At 42.1% G+C, this 15,761-nt stretch overlaps 1 protein-coding gene and 1 pseudogene across 5 annotated transcripts; one reads left to right on the forward strand and one right to left on the reverse strand.

Annotated features, from left to right (window-relative positions):
- The first annotated feature begins 336 nt into the window (after nucleotides 1-336).
- Nucleotides 337-10,658, forward strand: LOC308655955 (olfactory receptor 2A12-like). Of its 4 annotated transcripts, none has more exons than XM_081306451.1 (3): nucleotides 337-641; nucleotides 2,626-2,736; nucleotides 9,194-10,658. In XM_081306451.1, the coding sequence occupies exon 3, from the start codon at nucleotides 9,202-9,204 to the stop codon at nucleotides 10,147-10,149; it is 948 nt and encodes a 315-aa protein (XP_081162577.1). In that variant the 5' UTR covers nucleotides 337-641; nucleotides 2,626-2,736; nucleotides 9,194-9,201; the 3' UTR covers nucleotides 10,150-10,658. The 4 variants fall into 4 exon arrangements, with proteins under 4 accessions (XP_081162577.1, XP_081162578.1, XP_081162576.1 ...); XM_081306452.1 differs by having other exon boundaries at nucleotides 2,671-2,736; XM_081306453.1 differs by lacking the exon at nucleotides 2,626-2,736 and adding an exon at nucleotides 3,703-3,764 and having other exon boundaries at nucleotides 411-475.
- Nucleotides 10,659-14,528: 3,870 nt separating this feature from the next.
- LOC308655961 (olfactory receptor 2A12-like) lies at nucleotides 14,529-15,399 on the reverse strand (annotated as a pseudogene). The gene has a single exon. The product of its transcript is annotated as an olfactory receptor 2A12-like (transcript).
- Nucleotides 15,400-15,761: the final 362 nt, after the last annotated feature.

Raw genomic sequence — 15,761 nt, forward strand, 5'->3', positions numbered from 1 at the left:
CAAGGTAGCTAAGGAAGGAAGAGAGATGTGACTCAAATATGGTTTAATTGACAAGTCTGGGCTCAGGGGTTTGGACAGTAAAATAAGAATCAGAATGAAGATTTCAGTTCTTGACATGTCTATCAAGCTGCTCACATCTCTTAAAAGCCTGAAAAGAAAATAGGTCACTACCTCTCCTCCTAGAGGTTGCTTCCTCTTGCTCTGTACCCAAGGGACTCTTCCTTGTAAGGTTCTTGTTGACAACATTCATGGAATTCCGTCTTGGCATCCGCCCTTGGGGACAGGGATGGCCCTTCCCCAGTTCTCCCAGAGGAGCCAGCTGAGGAGGCCAAACCATAAAATCTCAACAGCTTGTCCCACTGGGAAGGGCCTTGGATAACTGAGCTTCATCTGCACCCCAGAACCCGTCCAGGAAAGGTTTTCAGGAGCCACAGTTGGCCTGGCTAGGTACAGAGATCTGCACCATGGAGAGAAGGTGTGCGGCCCCAGACCTCTCAGAAACCTGGGGATTTTCGGGAGACTCAGCTACCTGGAATCTTGGCTCCCTGGATTTAGTCGCCCAGGGGCCTTCCTGCTTAGTGTCTTCCTCTTCAGAGCAAAGGGCAGCATCTCAGTGATACATTTCTGTGGATTCATGAGGGGTGAGATGGTCTCTGGGCCTGGGGTTGTGGGTGGGTTCCCAGGCACCTGTGGGGCTGGAGGTCAGAAGCAACTGGGCCACCCACCCATCCCCAGGCCCTCTCTGTGCCTCCACCCATCTCTCCTCTAGCCCCTGCCCCATTGCACTGTGTTCTTTCCTCACCACCTCACATCTCAATCCCCTTTTATTCATTTCTCTTTCCTAGTTCCTCCTTTCTTCTTTACTCATTTAATACATTTTTACTAATAGTTTCTCTGTGTCAAGCCGTGTTTAGATATTAGAAACAGGGAAATGAGTCACACAATGTCCTGAGCTCAAGGATTTTTGAGTAAGACTGAGACACTTAGCCATGCCAGGACCGTGATGGCCCATTCATTCCCTCTGCCTTTCAATACAACATCATGGATTCCCATGGTCAAGTACGGGGGCAGCTGGAGGAAACTTGATTATGAGAAATAATTCATGCCTTCCACTTCAGCCCTTTGTCCTAGAACATTTCTGGTCCTGTCTTGTACGGTGACCTTACCTTCCTCTTCTGAATTCCACAAGGCCATAATTCTATGGTACCCCATGACAAACCTTAATAAGCTCAAATTGAAGTGCAGATGGGAGATATTCACATTATTCACCTCTCCCATCTACCAGTCTGTTTGCTGGAAGTAGGTTAAGGATTTAAGAGTAGCTCTAAAGTCAGATGGACTCCATTCAAATCTCAGGTCTACCAAACCAGCTGGTAATCTGGAGCAAACCACTTATTCTCTCTATGCCTTAGTTTTTTCAATTATAAAATGTAGGTAAAATATTTCTCTCAATGATTTGTTGTGAGGTTGAGCTAAAGTTAGTGTAAAATGCCGGGCACAAGTAAATTGCTCATGAACTTTAGCTGTCATTATTATTGAAAAGGAGATTGTGACTCCACCCCCATATCCATCTTTATTACAGCTATTCCATCTCAGTTATCTGGCAATTCAGTTAATAGGAAAGGAAGAAAGTTTTACCAAGTGGATAAGTCTCAAAATTGATAACAGAACCCTTTAGGATTCTTACGACTATAACTTGTGGGTAGGCAAGAAATTGAGGCTGTATCTAGTCTGGGTTGGGAGTAGGAGGAGGACAGGTCAGGGAAGGCTTCCTGGATGTGGGAAAAGGATTGGACATGCCACAGAGTGTTTGTGGGTGACAGGGCTGTAGGTGGTGATCCTCCTGCATGCTGAGGATGTCTTCAGGGGTCTGAAGGTGGGAGAGGAATACAGATATGCAGGATACCGGGAGGACTTGCCTGGGGATTTGTGACTGTGTCGAAGGAGATGATATGGGAGGAGATAGTCAGGTGCTACAGCTGAAGAAGTCTTCAGACAGTGGTTATTTAGGATTTTTTTTTTCCTGCAGTGGGGATTGAACTCAGGGCCTCTACCACTGAGCTACATCCCCAGACCCATTTTTTTTAATTTAAATTTTGAGTCAGGGTCTTCCTAAATTGCCCAGGTGACTGTAAACTTGTGATCCTCCTGCCTCAGCCTCCTGAGCCTCTGGGATGACAGGTGTGCACCACTGCACCCAGCACCCGAGGCATTTCACTGCAGCCAATCTGGTGCATGTGTAATAGGGTCACACGGTGTCTTGTCTGTAATTCTCGGCTAAGTCTTTTTAACCTTTGCTCTTAATTAAAGGTTATTTTGATAGCCTCACTTCAGAACTGTCTTTTAAAATCTCTTGCCCATTATTCCATTAGGTAGTGTGTTTTCTTGTTGAATAGTAGGAGTTCTTCATACTGAACATACATCTTTAGATGTGTGCTTCCCTTTAATACATCCCGGTTTCTTACTTTTCTCTCTATGGCTAGAACATTTTTCTGTTCTGTTTAAGAAATCTTTGCTTATGCCAAGAGGATAAAGATATTTTCCTGTGTTTGATTCTAAAAGTTTGCATTATCTCTTAAGCCTATAGTGTGTCTAGAATTGACTTTTGTGTGTCGTGTGAGGTAGGATAAACAGACTCTTTTTACTTGTATGAATCTCTACACGGTCCAGCAACATTTATGGAAAAGACCATCTTTTTCCTCACTGCATTGTAGGATCCACCTTGTCATATATCAGGTGAGTGCATGCGCCCAGGTCTGTTTGGGAGTTTGTTTCGCTACACTGATCTATTTATTTATTCTTGTACCCTCTTTGTGTTTGCTTAATTATTATAGCTTTCTAGTAACCCTTATATCTAGTAACCCCTTCAACTTTGCCTTTTTCTTCTTCTTCTTCTTCAAGATTCTTCAAACTTTTTAGATGAATTTTATGACCAGGGTGTCAATTTCTGCAAAAACCCCAAACAATAGGTCTGGGATTTTGACTGCAATGACAGTGAATCTGTAAGTCACCTTGCATCCTTGCGTTCAAGCCCTGCACACAGCATATCCCTCCACTTACTTAGGTCTTCAATCATTTCTTTAAATAGTGTTCTTCTACATATAGATTATTTTTCTATTAGATTTATTTCTATTATTTTATTTCAAAATATTATCATACATTATTATTGTTTGTGTGCACTTGTGCATTAGTTTGGATTCTTTTGGATTTTGTTACCTACCCAATCATGTAGCCTGCTGATATTGACAGCTTTATTTATTTCTTTCCCATCACTTGACCTTTTATTTCTTTGGATTGACTTATTTCACTGGCTAAGACCACCAGGACAATGGCAGAGAGCTGGTAACAGGAAACGTGGTTTCGCTCCCAATGTCAGGGGGTAATTTGTCAATATTTTGCCATTAGGAATGACATTGCTGTAGTTTTTTTTTTCTTCTTCTTTTATTGGAGATAACTGTTATCACCTTGAGAAGTGTTTCTAGTTGGTTAACTTCTAGTTGGTTAACTAGATCAGGTTTGTTTCTGATCACAAGTGATTGTTGAATTTTCTCAGTTGCTTTTTCTGCCTATCTATTGAGATATTATAATTTTCTCCTTTTTATATTTATATGGTGAATTATATGATTATTGAGTGCTAAACCAACTTTAAAGTCATGTAAGAAACCCAATTTGATTGTGATGTATCCTTTTTATATATTGCAGAAATTACCTTGCTAATACTTTGTATAGTACCCTGCAACAATGCTTGTGAGAGAGATTGGTCTGTAAGTTTTCTTTCTTGTAATGTCCTTGTTATTTTCTGATATCAAGCTTGCACTTGTCTGATAGAATGAGCTATTTTTACTTTTTTAAATGTTTTTTTTTGGGGGGGGGCTGGGGATGTGGCTCAAGTGGTAGCGTTCGCCTGGCATGCATTCGGCCCGGGTTCAATCCTCAGCACCACATACAAACAAAGATGTGTCTGCCGAAAACTAAAAAATAAATATTTAAAAAAAAATTCTCTCTCTCTCTCTCTCTCTCTCTCTCTCTCTCTCTCTCTCTCTCTCTCTCTTTAAAAAAATTTTTTTGGGGAAAGTTTGTTGTGAGTAGCATTTTTTTTCTTCTCTTAAATATTGGACAAATTCACCATTTAAACTACCTGGGAATTTTGTTTTTAGAAAAGTTTCATTTATTTATTTTTCCATATTTTTATTAGTGCATGATAATTATATAGAATAGTGGAATTCACTGTTACATATTCACACATTCACAAATATAACAGTACTATCGGGTCAATATTGTTCCCCAGTATCTTCCCTTTTCTTTCCCTCCTCCCTTGACCTGTTTCCTGTCTAGAAAAATTTTAAATTAAATTATAGAGTCAATTTTTTCAAAGACATTGGACTTTTCTGACTTTTATTCATTTTGTGTCGGTTTTGATAATTTGTGTTTTTAAAAGACATTTGTCTACTTTATTTAACTTGTCAAACTTACAGACAGAAAAAATGTTTAGTAATGATTTGAATGATCTTTAAATGACTCTATAGGAATGTTTCCTGTTTCATTCTTGGTGTTGGAAATGTGTGTTTTATTTCTTATTCTTCATGAGTCTTGCTAAAGACTTATTAACTTATTGTTTCAAAGAGTCAACTTTTGGTTTTGCTGAGTGTTCTCTACTGCAAGTTTGCTATTTCATTTTCTGCTTTAATCTTCATTATTTCCTTTATTAATTTCTTTTTGGACTTGATTTAAAGTTCTACTTTCTGACTTTTTGAGGTGGATTAATTTTTAGCCTTTCTTCTATTGTAACATCTGCACTTAGGGCTATGAATTTCCCTAAGCACCAATAATGTATTATTTTCATCATAATTTAGTTCAATGTATACTAATTTCATATTTATCTTTCTTTGCCCCAGACATTATTTAGAAGTATATTGCTAATTAAAGGAATTAGGTACATACATATTATATTTATTTTAATAGTGATTTCTAGCTAATTTCATTGCCTTCAGAGAACATGCTCCAAGGGATTTCCATGCTTTGTATTTTTTAGAGTTTATGTTTATGATGCATATGATCAAATTTGGCAAATGTTCCATGAAGTTAACATTTCTTTTAGTTGATATTTTCATGGTATATTTTCTTTTCCTCTGTTCTCCTAGTGTGTTTTTGTCCTTATATGACATAAATGTTCCTCCTAGTGTGCATGAGGCCCTGAGCTTGTTCCCCAGCACTGGGAAGAAAAAAAAGTGGTTATTGTAAGGAATATGTAGGTTGTTTTTTTTTTAACTTACTCTAAACATATGTCTTAATTAAAATACTTAGTCAATTTGCATTTAAATTAATTACATACATTTTTGGTACCAAAAAAATTGAACCCAGGGGTGCTTAACCACTGAGCCATATTCCCAGCCCTTCTGCAACCTATATACTCAGAAAAATGAGAAATTATATCCCATCTGATTCAAATGTATGATATGTCAAGATCATTGTACTGTCATGTAACTAAGTAGAACAAACTTAAAAAGTGTTTTTTTTAGTTGTAGTTGGACACAATACCTATATTTTATTTATTTATTTGTTTGTTTATTTGTTTATTTATTTATTTTACTACCAAGGATTGAACTCAGGGGCACTCAACCACTGAGTCACATCCCCAGCCCTATTTTGTATTTTATTTAGAGACAGAGTCTTACTGAGTTGCTGAGCGCCTCACCATTGCTGATCCTGGCTTTGAATTTGGGATCCTCCTGATTCAGCTTCCATATTATTTACTTATTTTTATGTGGTGCTGAGGATCAAATCCAGTGCCTAATCCATACCTGGCAAGCACTGTATCACTGAGCTACGACCCCAACCCCCTTTTGTTTGTTTATTTTGAGACAGGGTCCAGCTAAATTGTTCAGAGCCTCATTAAATTGCTGAGGTTAGCTTTGTACTTGCAATCCTCCTGCCTTAGGCTCCTGAGTGGTTGAGATTACAGGCATTTGCCACCATGCCTGGCCTTACATACTTTCTTAAGTCATATTTAACAGCTCTCCATTTTCTGCTTAAATGTTTTACCTCTCTATAGCTCTCTATCTCAAGTTACTATTGTTTGGATTAAAGACTTTTTTTTTTTTTTTTTTTTTTGATGGTGCTAGGGATTGAACCCAGGGCCTTGTGAATGCTAGGCAAGGCACTTTACCAACTGAGCTATATCCATCCCCTAAAGACATTTTTATCAATCCATTTTTAAAAACTATAGCTTATTAGTGAGATACCCCATTATTTATTCTCTAATGATTTCTCTACATATTAAACATGAATCTTTGACTTTTCACAGTCTACAAACATGATTAGTTTTACCACTTTTCCAATTATGCTAATATTTAGACCACTCTAACTCCATTACTCACTAACGTTCTTGTATTGTTATCATTCCTTTAATTTTTCTGTTTTAAGTCTTGTAAGACCTCATGATTGTGTTATGTTCATTAATAACTTATATTTATCCATTGATTTGCCTTTTCCTTGAGGTTCTTTCCTTGCATTTCTGTTTCTTCATTTTCTTTCTGCCTAAATAACTCCCTCTAACTTACCTAAGTTTTGTCTGAAAAAGTTTTTATTTTACATTTAAAATATTTTTAACTTTAAAAACTTTTCATTTCAAAATAATTTTGAACTTATAAAAAAGTTGAAAGAAAAACACAAAGAAATCCTGTGTACTCCACACTTGCATTTATTAATTTTAAACATTTGATCACATACACTTCATGTTTCTTTCTCTGTATATAAATATATTGTTTTGTTATAATTTTAGAATCATTTAAAAGTAATATGTAAATATCATGTTCCTTTACCCCTTAGGACTTCAGCAACTATTTCCCAAGAATAAGGATATTCTCTTATATAAGAGTTATCAAACCTAGGAAATTTATCCTTTAAATGATACTTTAATATCATCTAATGTAAATCCAAGGGATTTTCCAGCCTTATCAATTGTCATAATAATGTAATTTATAGCAGTCCTCCTCCTCAGGATTATACATTTCATTATTTTCTTCATTCTCTTTGCATCTATTATAGATTATCAGCATTTACATATTACTTTTAAATGATTTCTTTGTTATTTCTTTTTAAGTTACAAAAAGAAAATTATTTTTTTCTCCAAATGCTATTTTTCACTATTGATATTTTTCAGTATATTTCTGGTACCAAAAAAAAAAAGCAATTTTTATATTGGAATGTTCCTCAATTTGGGTTTTTTGATGTTTCTTCATGATTAGATTCAGGTTTAATAATAATGTATAGGAGGTTAATTTTTAGGATTTTACATTTGGAGATGTCTATTGTGTCTATATGCTCTTCATTGGTGATTGAGACATTATCCAGTTTCCCAACTGTGTAGCTAAATTTTTTTATTTTTGTAACTAATAAATACTTCGTAGATAGGTAACTTGCAACTATATAAATATTCTGTTCCTTATTAAATGTGTTTCCTGTAGATTCAGCATCTCTGTTGGTCAGTAGAGACAGAACACACCAGTAAGTTGAACCATGAAAATTCAGTATAACAAATTGTCAACTAGTAAAAGCTGGATACTGAAAGGGATAAAACAGAACCCTGAGAATGCAGAACTAGCAAGTAGAAAAAAAATTTTAAATAAATGAAAACAGCTGTTATCTCTAGGCTGAAGGAGAGTACATATGGAAGGAAATAAAGATTTAGAAGGGATTAGTTTGTTTCACTTAGCATAATAGTCTCCATATGCATCCATACTGGTAAATGCCATAATTTCATTCTTCTTTATAGTTGAGTAATATTGCATTGAGAATATATACCACAGTCCCCCAAAACCAAAAGCTGAATGATATGTGGATCCTAACACCCAATAAGTAGTGGGGCGGGGTGGGAAGAATAGAAGTTCATTGGATTAGACAAAGGGGAATGAAGGGAAGGGAGGGGGAAAGGGAATAGGAAAGACAGTGGAATGAATCAGACATAACTTTCCAGTGTCCATATATGAACACACGCAGTGTAACTCCACATCATGTTCAACCACAAGAATGAGAGGTTATAGTCACAAAGTTCACTCTACAGTCATGTATATTGTAAGATAACAATTTTTTTTTTTAAATTTAGGAGGCACCTCTCTTCTTTCCCTTTCTCCTGACCAAAAAAGGTATGTGTGGGGGAAGGGGGACAAAAAATACCTAAGATTCAGATTGGTGTGACTCGCTCGCAGGAATACATGACCTTCCAGTGGACACAGGCAGAGTTTGCAGAGCAGGAGCCCCGGGGTGGGGACAGTGCTGCTGGATGAGTCAGGGCTGGTTTGTAGACCTGGCTGCCAGGTGGGACAACAGAGTACAAGCAGCTGTTGGAGCCGCCAATCTGAGGCCACTGGGTGGGGCAACTGAGGCCCTAGTGCCTGCTTGGAGTCCACCAATAAGGTCAGGTGAGGAGAGCACTGCTGGCTCTTCCACAGGCCACTCCTCCAGCTCTAAGCTGAATAAGGAAGGCGGACCCCAGCCAGCAGCAGAAGGACCTTCCTGCTGCTCTTGCGGCCAGTGCCCTCCAGCGCCCACTATTCTGGAGCTCATACTGTGTCAGCTGGCCAAGGAGCATGTTTGCAGGGTGTGAGGAGGAGGGGCCTGCTTCCTCACACCCTGACAATGTTCTCCAAGGCACAGCAGAACTTCCTCTCTATGGAGTCTGGGAGCTGGGCTGACCTGGGGCCAACTGGTTTGCTAGACGTGAGTGACCAACTGTGTACTGAGGGGTGGGGAATGATAGTTTAAGAGCTCCTATGAACATTTTGTGTCTTATTCAGTGTTTCTTTTCTTAATATTTTATTTTATTTATTTTTTAGTTGTAGATGGACACAACATCTTTATTTTATTTTTATGTGGTGCTGAGGATCAAACCCAGGGTCTCGCACGTGCTAGGCGAGCAATCTACCACTGAGCCACACCCCAGCCCTTATTCAGTATTTTAAGTCTTCATTAGTTGCTTCATATACATTGTCTCTACTCCTGATAAAATCCATGAAGATGTTTATTAGCCACATCTTATATATGAAGAGACTGAGGCTCTGAGAGGTTAAGTAACTTGTTCAAGATTACCCAGAAACAGCATCACGAGCAGGATTAAAACCTTTGCTGTCTGCTTTTACAGGTGGCATGCTACCATACTTTAGATGACATGTCGATGAATGTGATTTTCTTATAGGCCCCACCATGGGGATGCTTCCAGAGAAAAACCAAAGCTGGGTTTCTGAATTTGTGCTGCTTGGCTTCTCCAGTGACCCCATGTCCAACAGGGTCCTTTTCTTTGTCTTCCTTCTCCTCTACCTGAGTTCAGTGCTGGGCAATGGGCTCATCGTTGCCCTGATCTGCCTGGACCCTCATCTCCACACTCCCATGTACTTCTTCCTCTGTGTCCTCTCGGTGCTGGATACGAGCTACATCACCACCACCGTGCCCCAGATGTTGGTGCATCTTCTGGCTCACTCTCGGACCATCTCCTTTGCTGGCTGTTGGCTGCAGATGTACGTGTTTTGTGCTCTGGGACTGACCGAGTGCATCTTCTTTGTAGTCATGGCTTATGACCGCTATGTGGCCATTTGCTATCCTCTGCGTTATACCATCATTCTCAACTGGAGACTGTGCACACAGTTGGCAGCTGGGACATGGGCCTGTGGTTTCCTCTTCTCTCTGGTCCATACCTTCCTCACTATGAGGCTGCCATACTGTGGGCCTAATAGGATCAACCACTACTTCTGTGAAGGGCCCTCCGTACGGAACTTGGCTTGCACGGACACCCAGCTCATTGACATGGTGGACCTGATCATCAGTGTCTTTGTGGTTGTCACCCCACTCTCCCTCATTCTGGCCTCCTACATTCGTATCACCCTGGCCATTCTCAAGATCAAGTCCACCCAGGGCCGCTGCAAGGCTTTTTCCACCTGTGCCTCCCACCTGACTGTGGTCACTCTCTTCTATGCTCCAGTGACTTACATCTACACGAGGCCCAACTCCAGCTACTCTCCAGAGCAAGACAAGCAAATCTCCCTCCTCTACAATGTCTTCACAGCCCTGCTCAATCCCATGGTCTACAGTCTCAGAAATAAGGACATTAAGAGGGCTTTTCTTAAGGTTATGGGACGTGGTAGGGTGGCCTCGTGAACTGGGACCCAGGAGAAGGTTGGGATAGAATGTCCAATGCTAAAGAAAGAGAGATCATCTATAATACCTGCAACCCACTTTGTGCATTTGAATAAGTATAGAACTTGGTTAGTGGAACAAATGTTCATGAAACCAACGTGGGTGTCCTGATTAATTTCCTACCTGTGGTGAAGTAACAAACAGCTCAGTAATCTCTGGTTTACAACAGCAAACATTCATTTCTTGCTCATGTTCCATGTTAGTTGTAGGTTGACTGCAGTTCTCTGCAGTCTAAGATCACCTCATAAGGAGGAGCCCTTATTGTGGAACATGCTATTCCAAGACAGAGGGGAAGACATAATGGACAAAGCATGTGATGACTATTAAAGCTTCTCAGAAATGACTGCACACATCCCAAGCAAGTCACATGATCAAGGCTGATGGCAAAGGGATAGGAAATATTTTCCCTACAGAGAAGTAACAAAGTTACATGGCAATGGGCAGACATGCTTAGTTCCAGGACTCTGAAGACCCACAGAAAGATATGCAGAGATTTATAGTCATGAAATTTTATTTCTGCAACCCAAGAGGGTGCCACAATGGCTGGTGAGAACTGATGATCTCAGTGGAATGAGGTTCTCTCGGTGGCTGATAGACACAAAGGGCCAGGATCCCCATCATTCCACAGTCATCCAACACTGTGGACCTCAGCACCTGTTAAGTTCTCCAGGGCTTGGAGTCAGGGAGAGAGGGAGGATGCTGGAGACTGAACTGTCTCCCCCCTAAATTCATATGGTGAAGCTCTCACACCCCATGGGACTGGATCTGGAATAAGGAAATAATTAAGGTTAAATGAAGTCATAAGGGTGGATCCCTAATCTGATAGGATCTGTGTCCTTATAAGAAGAGACACCAGAGAATGCTTTCTCTCTCACCCTCCCTCCTCGCCCTCCTCTCTCTCCCCCTGTTACAGGGGAACACAGTGAGAACGGGGCCATCAACAGTCCAGAAAGAGAGCCCCCACCAGAACCTGACGGGGCTGACACCCTGAACTCAGATTTTCAGCTTCCAGAAAATAAACCTCTGTTATTTAAGCCCAGCTAGTTATGGTGATATTAGCCTGAGTTGACTAATAACAGAGGGTTGCCCCGAGAAGATTCATATTATTTCTACCAGTGGAACAAAAACTTAATAGAGAAATCAAGGTCAGTTACTAGAAAATGAGGTTGCAGAATTCTTTAGAAAACAAACAGCTTTCTGTGGTAGAGAAAATGGAGGACAGAAACCTACTCACCCAGAGTAGACAAGTAAGGGCTTGGAGTTAAGATTTAGCTGATACCTGTGGGTGAGAAGGGGTCGGGCAAGGAAGGAGCAGGAGGAGGCACTTTCAGTGAAGGGTAAGCCAGGTTCAGAGGCCTCACCTTAGGAAAGGAGTTGCATGGTCTGGGGAACAGGAGGAAGGTTCTTATGGTCCTGACACTGAGCAGGACAGGAGAGACAATTTGGGAGTCAGGCAGAGGCCAGGTCCCAAAAGCCCTCTGGGAATGGTGTACTTTGTGCTCAATGCAGTGAGAGTGTGAGATTCTGGTTGGAGAAGCGGTGCAGTTTTAGGGTGAGAACCTCCTGTGTGGGAGTGGCTTTAGGAGCCCATGGCTGGAAAGGGAGTGAGAGAAACAGGGGAGAGTGCAGGAGTGTGGATGGGGACCCTTCCCTCGGAGGGCTGCAGAGCACGTGATGGCATCCCAGGGAGAGTCCTGAGATGTGAGACCTGGGGTGGGGGGTGTTGGTTATGCTGATGAGTTTAGATGACAAACAAGGGACAATTGGGGAAAGGCAGGCAAGTAGGAGGGTCAGCTCATGAGGGGATGAGCAGAGTGATCCATGAGGAAAGGAAGTCAGGGATAATGAATTACCATTTCCAGCCTGGGCCACAGGCTCAGAAAGCCCAGCAACCTTGCCCCCTCAGGTCTTGGCCACCCTCTCAACATGGAAACCGGAGCTCCACCCCAGCCAGGCACCTGCCTGGCCCCTCAGCTAGTCCCAGAGTGGCCTGCGTGCTGCTCCTTGGTGGACTCATTCAGCAAGCCCTCCCATGGGGACTGAAGCGTGTAGTGTCCCATATAGACGTCATTCTTTCTGTAAGGCCCACATACTGTGAAGACCTTGTGCCCCCTGTGGCAGCCAGCACCTAGCTGTTTGTCCCTAGCCCTGCTTGCTGATGGCCTGCCCCCTGGTTAGTTTGCCTCTCATCTGGGGCCTGGCTCACCAGCTAATTCCTCTGCAATTCAGTGCTTGAACCACACCTCCTCTAATGAGGTCTAACCCCTCCCAAGTCTGTCCTTCCTCAGCCCCTCTCTCTTGTCCCTTGGGTCCCATTCATTCATAGTTGATACTTGTTTATGTTACCTTTTCCCTATTTCGCCTCTGGGTCCTTTGCGTCTCCTGATTGGACCCAAAGGGATGCAGTTTCTCTAATGTTTTAAAGTATCATTATCTGGATTTTACTGAAAAACCAGAAACTGAGAAAATGCTCACGGGAATTAGGGGTCATATTCAAAGTTCTATGGCCAGAAACAGGGAGCTGGGACTCCAGACTGTCACCTCTGCTCATCTCTTACCATTATCACCCAGCATGTCCTCGCTAGGGCTCCAACCCATATATTCTTTCACAAGTTGAGCTTGGTCTCCTTTTCTTGAAGATTCTCTATGAAATCCCTTTCCTGTAATTTGGGCATTTCCATAGAAGCCATAGAGAAGAGGTGCTATGACCCAAGATGGACTGCAAGAAGGACACTGTGTGGAGACCATCCTGGGCACACAACAGCCTTAGGCCACACCTCACCTCCCACCTTCTTCCTTCCTTTGGAACTTAGGCCAAAGGAAAGACACGACAAACCATGAATTGACTGAGAACAATCTGGTTGGTTGAGCACGATCTGGTTGGACTGAGCTCATTGTGCACTGACTTATGTTTGTGGAGGGAGTCTCAAGAAAAATTATGGATATAAAAATAAAGTTATATATTTGCACAGCTGCAAAAAAAAGAAATCTATAAAGGTGGGGAGAGCCCCTTGAGAAAGCTTCTCTTTTCAAGTTAATCTTCACTGGAGTGTTGCCTGCCATGGAAGGAATGATAAACTGTGCGGTCAGTAAAATTTCCTAAGATTCTATGTGCCTTGTCCAAGGTGCAAGGGACCCTGAGGGCTGAAGCCGTGGGTGAATGGTTTTGGCATTGGTAAGGGAAGTCACCACCATCATGACCACCACCAGCTACCATCCTCTCAGCAACCTCTTGACTCAAGTACTCCAATGATTACCCAGCTCACATTTGAATAAATGTTAATTAAAAGCTTTAAAGTGGAATATTAATGATGATATCTCCCAGGGTGCTGGCTGGTTGCCATCAGAACCTCTTTAAGCTATATCTTGAGGGCCTGTCGTAATTTTCTCATAGTTTTGCTGACCAAGTTCATGAGCTTTTTGGGGGGGCCAGACCCAAGCTAACCAAATCCACAGCAGACTGGAGTGTAAACAAATGCCAGCTCTGTCATTTGTAATGTTAGCGTTAGCTAGCCCTTCTCCAAGAGCAGAATAGCCATTTACTCTCGGATGAAAGGGTCTCAGATGTCTGCTTGGTAACTGTGGTGTTAGGAAAGGAAATTAGAATAGAAAGAGTTGCCATGTTGATATGGAGCATTCAATGTGTAAGAACTTTACCATTCACGACAACCCTATAAGGTGTTAGTCTGCTATTGTTATCGTCATTCCAATTCTACAGATACCAAAGAGTCTGGCTCTTAAACACTATGATGTAGTTTGGGTAATGTTTCATCTGCATACTGAGAGATCCCTCAAAATATCTCTTGCCCACAGCAGTGGCTCACCTCCCCAGGGACAGGATGAAGCTGGTATCCTGGGCCCAAACTCCCCTAGACAGTGCTGAATGGACAGTGACCAACCCTTCAGTCCTATTCCTAAGGTTCCTTTTCCTTTCTTCTATGTTTCTTTAGATCTAGTCTTTCTCCTGACTGAGAAAGAAAGTTACTGATCTGGGGTCCTCTGGGTCATCTTGTCCCAGCCATCCTGAGTTTACTTAAATAATGATGCTTCATTTGTGCCAGACCCTTCGATGCTCCCAAGAAACTAGAAAAGAATCAATCACATGTCATGCTTTGCAGTCTGTCTGGAGTTGTGTCCCTTAATGTTTGAGGGTAGCCTATTATCTAGAGCCATCAGCATGACCATAACTTGTACCTACCTCTGCACCTCAGTTTTCTAACCACTTGTGAATGATTCTTGCCTGTCTGCTTTTTGGATATGGTAGAAGGGCCATAGACACTCTTCTTTCAGGCCTGGATGTAGCCATCTGTGTTCCAGTGGCCTTACTCAGAGACCCTGCCTCAACCTGTTACTTTGAGGAAAGCTCTCTTTACATCTTGTTTCTGAGGCTGTAGATTATGGGGTTGAGAAAGGCAGAGCTGACATTGTAGAACAGAGCCAGTTTCTTGTCCTGTTCTGGGGAAGTATTAGCCGCAGGGTTCAAGTACATAAACATGGTAGGTCAACAGAACATGGTGACCACAGTGATATGGGATGCACAGGTGGAGAAGGCCTTGGGTGGAACCAATCCTTAGAATTACAATGAAGATATAGATATATGATGAAATCTACTCTGTCATTGAGGGATGTGTCTGCACAGGCCAACTTCAGAACAGCAGGGACTTCACAGAAGAAGTGGTTGATCTCATTGGGGCCACAGTAGGGCAGGCGCATGGTGAAGACAGTGTAGACTAGAAAACAGCTGACACCCCACAGTCCACAAAAGATGACCATTGCCCCACACAGCCATGGGCTCATGATAACCTTGTACCTGAGTGGATAGCAGATGGCCACATACCTATCATAGGCCATGACAGAGAACAGCCATCCCTCAGTGATACCCAACACCAGAAAGACGTACATCTGGGCCACACACCCAACATAGGAAATGGTCTTCTTGTGGCAGACCAGATGCACCAACATCTGGGGCACAGTGGTGGTGACATAGCTCATGTCCAGCAGGGAAAGGACACTGAGGAAGAAGTACATGGGTGTGTGGAGGCGGGAGTCCAGGTGGATCAAGGTGACAATGAGTCCATTGCCCAGGAGTGTGGAGAGGTAGAGGGAGAGGAAGAGACTGAAGAGGATGACATTAGTTCGGGAATCCCTGGAGAAGCCCAGAAGGATGAACTCAGACACAGAGCTGCGGTTCTCCCAGGGAAACGCCTGCATTATTCTTCAGCTGCAGAAAGAGAAATGGACCTACTGGCCCAGTTTGGAAGCCATATTCAGGTGCCATGGCCATTCCATTGCTTCCAAGGTCAGTAGCCATTGGGTCCTAGTTGGGATTAATGTCAGTTCAGAGACTGGGGTCTACCTGGGATAGGTTACTTTGGGAGAAGGAAGGGAAATTGTCAATATTTAACTTATCTGGCCAAAGTCTTTTCTGAAAAACTCCAGTCTCATTTCCTTCCATTCTACCAGCCCCCTAAAGGCCACCTCCCTTTCTCTCCTTCAGGAGCTACCATCACATAGTGCATTGCTTCGGGGCTCTTCTCCCTAGACCTGGCTGCACAGTGAGATGGTGAAGATTT

The sequence above is a fragment of the Spermophilus citellus genome (assembly GCF_964194105.1).
Source record: "Spermophilus citellus genome assembly, chromosome: 9".
NCBI lineage: Eukaryota > Metazoa > Chordata > Mammalia > Rodentia > Sciuridae > Spermophilus > Spermophilus citellus.